Source organism: Dendrobates tinctorius, unplaced genomic scaffold (genome assembly GCF_039654945.1).
Source record: "Dendrobates tinctorius isolate UK_male_01 unplaced genomic scaffold, ASM3965494v1 ptg000014l, whole genome shotgun sequence".
NCBI lineage: Eukaryota > Metazoa > Chordata > Amphibia > Anura > Dendrobatidae > Dendrobates > Dendrobates tinctorius.
The window spans coordinates 9182847-9193358 of record NW_027361682.1 but is presented as its reverse complement, the minus strand read 5'-3'; the positions used below and the strand labels follow the sequence as shown (position 1 = coordinate 9193358).

At 40.9% G+C, this 10512-nt stretch overlaps 1 protein-coding gene across 3 annotated transcripts in view; it reads right to left on the bottom strand.

Moving 5' to 3' along the window:
• Nucleotides 1–290: 290 nt before the first annotated feature.
• Nucleotides 291–10512, bottom strand: part of LOC141071116 (uncharacterized) — a 79834-nt gene continuing 69612 nt past the window's right edge. For all 3 annotated transcript variants that reach the window (XM_073559600.1, XM_073559602.1, XM_073559601.1), the window contains one exon: nt 291–1788. In XM_073559600.1, coding sequence (XP_073415701.1) covers nt 668–1788 — 1121 coding nt within the window. In that variant the 3' untranslated portion in view covers nt 291–667. The remainder of the gene's footprint in view (nt 1789–10512) is intronic.

Here is a 10512-nt window from a genome sequence, read left to right as displayed (position 1 = left end):
ACATATTTGGTGTTGCTGAATTTAGAAATGTCCAATCAAAATCTAAAGTAAATTAATTCCATCAGCGCAACAAGAAGAAAAAAAAAACAAAAAAAACACGAAAAGCCAAAATTACGTGTTTTTGACTGCCACAACAGTGCAATAAAATGCAAGAATAGGCGATCAAAACATTGTATCTACCCCAACATGACATCAATAAAAACGTTAGCTCAGGATGCAAGAAAGAAGCCCCTACCTAGCCCTAGATCACGAAAAATGAAGGTACTACAGGTCTTGAAAAATGGCAACAATTTCTTACAAATTTTGTATTTTTTTTAATCACTTAAGTAAAAAAGAACCAATCATTACATGTTTTACATCTGCATACTTGTACTGACCTGGAGAATCATATTGCCAGATCTGTTTTCGTATTTAGTGGACATGTTAAATTAGAAAAAAACAAAAACAATGTGGTATTGCACTTTTTTCAATTTCACCGCACTTGTAATTTTTTCCCCATTATCCAGTACACTATAGGACAAAATCAATGGTGTTATTTAAAAGTACAATGTGTCCTGCAAAAAACAAGCCCTCATACAGCTATATTGACAGAAAAAAAAAAGTTATGGCTAAGGAAAGAAGGGGAGCAAAAAAATGAATCTGCAAAAACACAAATTGAAACAGTTTATCACCTGTGTGAATTCTGATGTGTAACAAGTCTGGTTTTCTGACCAAAACCTTTCTCTGTGTGAATTTTCTTATGTGCAGTAAGACTTTTTTTCCAATTAAAACATTTTCCACATTCTTGACATGAAAATGGCTTTTCCCCTGTATGCATTCTCAGATGTGTAATAAGATGTGATTTCTGAGTAAAACATTTTCCACATTCTGTACAAGAAAATGGCTTCTCCCCTGTGTGAATTCTCTGATGTATAACAAGTTTGGATTTGTGCTCAAAGCCTTTCCCACAATCGGAACATGAAAATGGCTTCTTTCCAGTGTCAATTCCCTGTTCTGTAACAAGTTTGGATTTCTCGTTAGGTTTCCCACATTCTGAACTTGAAAATGGCTTCTTCCTTGTGTGAATTCTCTGATGTATAGCAAGCAATGCTTCTTGGTTAAAACACTTCTCACATTTGGAACATGAAAATGGCTTCTTCCCTGTGTGAATTCTCTCATGTATATCAAGCAATGCTTCCTGGTTAAAACATTTCTCACATTTGGAACATGAAAATGGCTTCTCCCCTGTGTGAACTCTCTGATGTTTAACAAGTTTGAATTTCTTATTATAACGTTTCCCACAGTCTGAACATGAAAATGGCTTCGCTCTCATTTTAATTCTCTGTTTTGTAATACATTCGGATTTTTCGCTTGGTTTACTAAATTCGGAAAGTGGTCTATTCCCTGTGTGAATTTTCTGATGTGTAAGAAGATTTGTTTTACGACTAAAACATTGCCCACATTCGGAACATGAATATGGCTTCTCCCTTGTTTTTTGTATCTGTTGTACAAGTAAAACTGGTTTTGATTTAAAACAGTTCACACATTCTGAACAAGAACACGGTTTCTCCCCTATACGAGTTATGGAGTGTTCAGCAACTCTTACGCAACTTTGGTTTTGCATATTGGTCTTTGCTGAAGCAGATGAAAAGATCTGTTGAATAGGATCAGATGGCAGATTTCTTATGAGAAGGGATTGAAGTATATCTGGGATAATGGCGTGTTCTTCACTTGTATGTGTGATACCACGTTCATCTGTGGCAAAATCTGAAATTATCAGATGTCCTTCTGAGCTCCTTGTACAGTCATCTACCAAGAATAAAACAAATTTTAATAATTTTTAAATAAAACTGCATTAAAATTGTTTAAATTTAATATATACCATTTCCATAAAAATTGTAATACAATAAATTATCAGCTGACAGACCGTAGTCCACAATGATGAGACTTATAAACTATGATACAGTCATATGTTAAAGTTTGGGCACCCCTATTAATGTTAACCTTTTTTCTTTATAACAATTTTGGTTTTTGCAACAGCTATTTCAGTTTCATATATCGAATAACTGATGGACTCAGTTATATTTCTAGATTCAAATGAGGTTTATTGTACCAACAGAAAATGTGCAATCTGCATTTAAACAAAATTTGACCGGTGCAAAAGTATGGGCACCCTTATCATTTTCTTGATTTGAACACTCCTAACTACTTTTTACTGACTTCCTGAAGCACTAAATTGGTTTTGTAACCTCACTGAGCTTTGAACTTCAAAGCCAGGTGTATCAAACCATGAGAAAAGGTATTTAAGGTGGTCAACTTGCAAGCAGTTCTCCTATTTGATTCTCCTATGAAGAGTGGCATCATGGGCTCCTCAAAACAACTCTCAAATGATCTGAAAACAAAGATTATTCAACATAGCTTTTCAGGGGAAGGATACAAAAAGTTGTCTCAGGGATTTAACCTGTCAGTTTCCACTGTGAGGAACATAGTAAGGAAATGGAAGAACACAGGTACAGTTCTTGTTAAGCCCAGAAGTGGCAGGCCAAGAAAAATATCAGAAAGGCAGAGAAGAATGGTGAGAACAGTCAAGGACAATCCACAGACCACCTCCAAAGACCTGCAGCATCATCTTGCTGCAGATGGTGTCACTGTGCATCGGTCAACAATTCAGCGCACTTTGCACAAGGAGAAGCTGTATGGGAGAGTGATGCGAAAGAAGCCGTTTCTGCAAGCACGCCACAAACAGAGTCGCCTGAGGTATGCAAAAGCACATTTGGACAAGCCAGTTACATTCTGGAAGAAGGTCCTGTGGACTGATGAAACAAAGATTGAGTTGTTTGGTCATACAAAAAGGCATTATGCATGGAGGCTAAAAAACACAGCATTCCAAGAAAAACACTTGATACCCACAGTAAAATTTGGTGGAGGTTCAATCATGCTTTGGGGCTGTGTGGTCAATGCCGGCACCGGGAATCTTGTTAAAGTTGAGGGTCGCATGGATTCAACTCAGTATCAGCAGATTCTTGACAATAATGTGCAAGAATCAGTGACGAAGTTGAAGTTACGCAGGGGATGGATATTTCAACAAGACAATGATCCAAAACACCACTCCAAATCTACTCAGGCATTCATGCAGAGGAACAATTACAATGTTCTGGAATGGCCATCCCAGTCCCCAGACCTGAATATCATTGAACATCTGTGGGATGATTTGAAGCGGGCTGTCCATGCTTGGCGACCATCAAACCTGAACTGGAATTGTTTTGTAAACAGGAATGGTCACAAATACCTTCATCCAGGAACTCATTAATAGCTACAGGAAGCGACTAGAGGCTGTTATTTTTGCAAAAGGAGGATCTACGAAATATTAATGTCACTTTTATGTTGAGGTGCCCATACTTTTACACCGGTCAAATTTTGTTTAAATGCAGATTGCACCTTTTCTGTTAGTACAATAAACCTCATTTGAATCCAGAAATATAACCGAGTCCATCAGTTATTAGATATATGAAACTGAAATAGCTGTTGCAAAAACCAAAATTGTTATAAAGAAAAAAGGTTAACATTAATAGGGGTGCCCAAACTTTAACATATGACTGTATGTTTCCAGTTTGTGCTCTTTCAATAGTTTCCTTATCATTAGGTTTATGCTTCACTAAGCCTTTCACCAAATGTTTCCACGTAGATGTTAAATAGATACTGTAAGAGACACCTACATATAGTTTAGCAAAGAACTGGGAATATGGGAACTGCAGTATGGTCGTGTATAAATAAGCACTGGGTTTTGTTTCTTTCTGTTTTGTCCTTAAGCTAAGCAGTGAATACAACAACAAAAAAGTTCTTGATTTGTATTTTTTTATGTGATGGAAGCCAACAGAAACATTTGCACGACCGTCGACTAGTAAATTTTAAGCATTGCTACCATCTTAATCGTACTGAAGTTTTGGTTTCTTTAATCAGATAGATTTTTATTAAACATATCAAGATTTACAACATATATCACATACCAATACTCATTTTAGACATTACGATTGAAGAAACCTTGAAACCGCCCCCCCATTCACAGTTCAAAAAGATTATTTGACAAAAGACCAATTCACAAAGCTTATTCACAGTATATCTAATGTCTCTGCTAAAATTTTTTACTTTATTCAAAACACTTTTAATAATCAAAAACGCATCACACCATAGAGATGATCACCACTGGGAGGTGTCTATCCCTACACTGGCTAGTTATCCCTACCTACCAGCGGAGGTTGGAGCCCTAGGACCTGCGCAACTGGCCCCCCCACTCCACAGCGGCTTTCCCTGCTAACCCTATAAGGCCCTACGATGGCAGGGGTGTGATAAGGAGTTAAGAGGTAGGTGAGAAAGAGAAGAGATAACTAATATAAATCTTCTTGGCTTGAAAGAGATTTCTTCTTTCTTCTTGTGATGACCTATGGTAAAACTATCTACAATGTTCTCATCAGAATAAATGTTGGATAGCCCTAGCTTAGATAATTTCCTATACTATTTTTTTCTAATAGTTATATAAGAAAAGACAAAGCTATATAATATACTACATCAAGCCAAAAAGGTCTTCTCTATTCAGTTAACAATGGTATTCGCCACTAGCCAGAGCAAAAAATTCTCAAAATTACAAATCCAAAAGAAAAAGTGTATATACAACAAGATATCAACACCATGTGCACCACAATTATCCAAATGTGCACAACGCTGCAAACAAACAGAAACATACATATATACATATTCCTACCCAATCATGCAATTCATAATGTAATGGGATGATCACTTATATCGTGCATATGTAGAGCCATAGTATTGACTAGTAACCCCTGAAGATATATATAGAACCACACTCAATGCCGCAATCCATACGCAAAGGAATAGAATGCACTTAGACCACACATGTTGGAGCAGCCATTAAAAGCCAGCTGACACTCCAATTACATAGAATCACTCAGCGCGTTTCCCCTCTTCCAAGGGTCATCAGGAGTAAGATAACACGGAGTACTTAGCTTGTCTGATGCAAAAGAGGTCATTAAGTTCTCGGGTACAATCACCCCTTAGTGTGATGCCTGGAGTCAGTGACAGAGAAGCCCGCCCTATATAGATGATGAAAAGAACACAGCTGACATGGCGTGCGTGTCAGCTGATTGCGTACCATATCAAAGGATATACGGCTTCCTTCCAAGAGGTGAGTCATCGAACCGCCCATCTGGACTACGCATGTCCGATCATAGAAAGCTGCATCATTATATCCCCCGGACCCAAATGGCAGATGTAGACCGCGCATGCTCAGTCAAGCGCTATGGCATCATGTCGAGAGCTGTTCCATTATATTAATATGCGCAGAACCAGACATGACGTTAGACTGGACGTTGATACACTGCGCATGCCTGATACCGTCATGCATAACAAATACTGCATTTGCGCGCTAGCATTCTTCTCTAGCAGATTCAGGCGCGCCAGTACAAATATGACACAGTAAAAGATCCAGGCATATTGCGCATGTCAGATGAAAACCTAAATCTCCAATCTAGGCGGTGCACATCATATACACCCGATGTAATCAAATATATTAAGATCTGGGGGGGGCGAGCCCAGCATCCGATGAGGAAAGACACAGGATTGAGAGCTCCTCAAAGGAAAACCAACTACTCACGAGTTTTATGGTCTAAGGGGTAAGGTTTATCCTTGTGGAGAGTGACATACCAGCTCTGGCTTGTCAAGGTAAGGAGGCTTATTCGCCGTGCAATGCTCCTCTGGGAAATTTAATATGCAAATTGCCTCTTCAGAGAGAAAAAGGACTTTTATTCTACAGCGCCACCTATTGGTAGTAGCGATCCTACAAGTCACAATCAACCCTTTAACGAGTCTTGTAATATGACTTAGGATAAAAGCCAAATCAGAATCTCAATTTGCAGACACGGTGTTTCGGGATATAGCCAATAGCCCGAAACACCGTGTCTGCACACTGAGATTCTGATTTGGCTTTTAACCCAAGTCATATTACAAGACTCGTTAAAGGGTTGATTGTGACTTGTAGGATCGCTACTACCAATAGGTGGCGCTGTAGAGTAAAAGTCTTCTTTCTCTCTGAAGAGGCAATTTGCATATCACGAGTTTTATGTGGCTTTTGCCTGATTTCTGTTTATCTCCTGCCAGACTTGTGGCATGGGAGGCCGGGGGAGCAGACCCCTACATTGTGGGAGAGGAGTGGTGGCAGAGGAGCCGGTGCTGGAGGTCTGACCTGCGGCTGCCCTGCAGACAGAGGCATCCATTAGGAGCCTGGGAGCAGCGTGAGAGAAGGCAGGGACCTGGCGGGACAAAGCTGAGCTTATCCTGGAGTCGGTTGGAGGAGGGTGCATTGGAGAGCCTGCTCCCGGGGACCATCGCTTACTGCCTAGGGACGGTGGAGTGGAGGTAAGAAGATATCCTCCCTGCTCCCCCACTCCGGTCACGCTTCACTGCATATATCTTTTAACTCCATACTCTCCCTGCTGAGCCCTGTGCTGGCAGACTGCTGGTTGGGAGCTGCTGTGGAATTGGGCACTAAGAGAAGAGAGCTGTGGTGGAACAGGGGGGGGGGGGGGGGGGAGGAAGCCGATATAGAATGGCCCCCGCCATTACCCCCTAGTACAGAAGACTTTTCCCGCCGAGAGCTTCGGCCGCCATTTTGGAGAACAGTGGATATAAAAAGGTATATTTACCTGCCTCAACTGGAGCTGAAAGTTATGACGGCACACTTACCAGCATATTAAAGTTTCTTTTGCCTTTAAATCTCTTGACATCAATCTCCAACAATTGTCAGCCTTTATTTACTGTATATCTCATTTGGATCTCAGGGTGAATATTATATGATTATACACAGAAATCTCTGCTTAGCTTGTCAATACAGAGACTTGAGTGCCACCTAGTGTTGGAACTTGGAATAATACTCTGATCTATTTTTCTTCATTAATCATATTCCCCTTTGGTTATGTTTTAGGAGCTGAGTGCACGACCCCAACACATTTTCAAACATATAGACGCTCTACTTGAGAGGGGCTTGCTGATGGAGGACCGATTCTAATGGAGTGACTACTCCACCTCCCAATGCCTTTCTAAAATAACAGCAGCTGAAACAAACAACAGACACCTATGGGCAAATCCAGACGGGCTATTGAACTTAACGCAGATTCAAATCAGGGGGCCACTAAAAGACATGAAGCGTTACCTAAACCCAACCCCCCAGGCCAGAAATACAAGATCATCTTTATCACAATATACATCTCGAGATTGACTCTCTGGAAGTGGAACTATCACCTCACACCGCTCTCCTGTAACAATGTTTGATGAACAGGACGAAGATAATCCAGCCAATGAAGAAATGAGTATTGCAGATTTAAGCAAGTTTATAAAAGCACTTACCACTAAAAAAGACCTTGAAGGGTTCGCGTGCAGATTAGAAAATGCTTATAAACAAGAAATCCACAATTTACAGAAGGAATTTACCACACGAATCAAGGATGTGGAGAAAACACAGGAAGATATTTCCTGAGAATTACCGGCACATAGGGATATCATAATTGACCCCACACTCAGGATGGAGGAACTCTCATCGGGTCTGGAGGACTTAGAAAACCGCAATAGACGTAACAACATATGTATCCGCGGCCTACCAGAGTCTATTGGCCCTGCCAAATTGGATCGCACAGCTCAGAGGATCTTCCTGGACATACTTGACGACAAAGATGGTGGACCTATTGAGTTTGACAGGATCCACAGGTCACTCGGACCTAAATCTACCTCAGATACGCGTCCTAGAGACGTAATCTGTAGAGTTCACTATTACAGAATCAAGGAGGCCATAATGACAGCTTTCAGGAAAAAGGGTTCCATCAGATACGAAGATCAACAAATCCTAATTTTGTCAGACCTGTCAAGGAGCACATGCAACTGCGGAGAGCCTTGAAGCCGTTGTTAGCAGAACTCAAGGAAAGAGACATTCCATATAGATGGGGCTCTCTCTTTCAATTAATGGCCTTCAAAGGAGGCGGCAAAAACAGCTTCTTTTTGATGGATTGGTGACCTGACAAATTTTACGGGTGCCTTTGAACTCCCCATGATAGATCTCCCGGAGTGGCCTGTGGGCCCAACACTTCCAGGGGCACCACCCAGATGGCTAAAGGTTCAGCAGTCCAAAAAGAGAAGCAGCAGAGGAGATTCCTCTAATCCGACTTGCTGACTTCTCCCGGTATTGTCATGTCCTGGGTTGCGACAAGCCTGAATACAATTGGAGTGTTCCCCAAATAGAAACTCCGTCAGGATAAGAATATGTATACACTCTTGTGGATATATATACAAGTGTTCTGTTTTGCTTTGATTTGACATATCTGTTTGAATGTTTTTGATATATGCAGATGTTCAGTGATAACTGAATGTTTTTTCTAGATTTGTTAGGCTGGGGAGGGAGTCTTGGGTCTTTTCTGGACTTCCTCTCTCCTGGTGGGGTATCTGGGTAGTGTTCTACCAGAACCAGCATCAGTGATGCATAAAAATTGGAGTGTTTACTCCCATGTGACTCTTCAGGTATTCCTTACTTTTCCCTATTTTCTTATCCCGTACTCTCTCTCTTCACTCTAAATCCTTCACTTCTTACATCTTGTTCCCTTTCCAACCCCTTACTTTACCCAATCTCTATATAGGTGTCATAGCCCCTCCCTCAAGCGGATATCTAATAATTGGAGCCGTACGATTCCCATCAGATTATGGATAAAATTAAGTTTTGCTCCTTTAATGTTAAGGGGCTGAACATACCCGAGAAAAGGAGACAGGTCCTGACCACAAATAATAGGCAAAAGGTCTCGGGTTTTAAAGCTTCAGGAGACCCACTTTAAAACTGGTGCTATACCACAATGCGTTTCAAAACATTACCTCAAATGGTACCATAGTTCTAACCCATATTCTAAGTCCAAAGGAGTCTCAATAGCCTTTCATAAAACTTTCATGCCTGAGTTTCTAGACTCTGTAATAGACCCGGAAGGCAGATATATCTTCTTGTTAATATCATGCGCAACCCACAAACTGGTTATAGCTACCGTATATTTCCCTAACCAAGGACAGCGGAAATTTGGAGCAGAATGCAAGAGACGCCTTGAGGACTTCGCTGGCTCCTCTCCTGTGATATTAGGGGGGGGGGGGGGACTTAAACATCCACATCCCCATGAACCCCGCAGTGGACGTTTCATCAGGTAGGACATCATACCCCTTATCCTCTGTTAATCAAATTAAGAAACAGATGTGCAGCATGAGATTGGTGGACATTTGGAGGGTCCTCCACCCTGACAGTAGAGACTATAGTTTCTTCTCACAAACTCACAACATTTACAATAGAATAGATTATTTTTTTATATCACACAACTTGCTAGATCTGCCGGTGGAGGCGGATGTGGGGGGTCAATACTATGGTCAGATCATGCCCCAATATTTTTTTCCATGATATTACACTCAAATGCAAAATCGGGGTTCTCATGGCGCCTGAATGAGAATTTACTTCAAAGACGCCTTGTGCAAATCAGAGGTGGAACGATCAATATCCAATTTTATAATTGATCATGGTGAAGATCCCACATCCCCTCCTATCAAGTGGGAAGCTTTAAAAAGTGTTGTGTTGGGGGTATTTATCTCACATGGTGCTCGACTGAAAAAAAGAGAATCGCGGAGTTATCCAGTCTATCAGATCAAATTTACAAACTAGAAAATAAACACAAACGTACAGACAAAAAATGTTGGCTTTACTGGACCAGAAATCACGATGCTTTAGGGAATGGCTCAGGAACCGTTCCTATCAACTTGGAAATAAAAGCGGCAAGTTACTGGCCAGAGCTATACACCCGCGTGACTTAAACACTTATATACCCTTTATCAAAACAAGGAGGGGAAGGAAGGTACACAGTACCGGGGATATTCTTGTGGGCTTCAGTGACTATTATAAAACTTTATATAATATAGCTGGTCACAATAGGGATCTACCAGTACAGTCACTTCACAATAAAATTAACATGTACTTACAACAAAATAGTATTCCTCCCATATCGGAGGACAAACTGACAAACTTAGAAAAAGATTTCACATTGGAGGAGGGGTCGGAAACAATTAAAGAACTAAAACAGGGAAAGGGTCTTGGCCCGGATGGGTATACAGCTGGTTTTCATAAGTCATTCTCCGACTCGTTGAGCCCAATGCTCCTCGCAATGTGTAATTCTATTTCCTCGGGAGGATCCTTTCCTTCCCAGGCTTTGACCGCTCACATCACGGTCTTACCTAAGCCAGGCAAAGACCCTTCTTACTGTAACAATTACCGGCCAATATCCTTAATAAATCTAGATATTAAAATTTATGCAAAAATTATCGCAAAAAGATTGGGACCCTTTCTTCCGAAAATGATAAATCAAGATCAGGTGGGCTTTGTTCCAGGGGGGGAGGCGAGAGACAATACCATCCAGACTATATCATTGATAGATAGGGTGGAGAGGGAGGGGGACC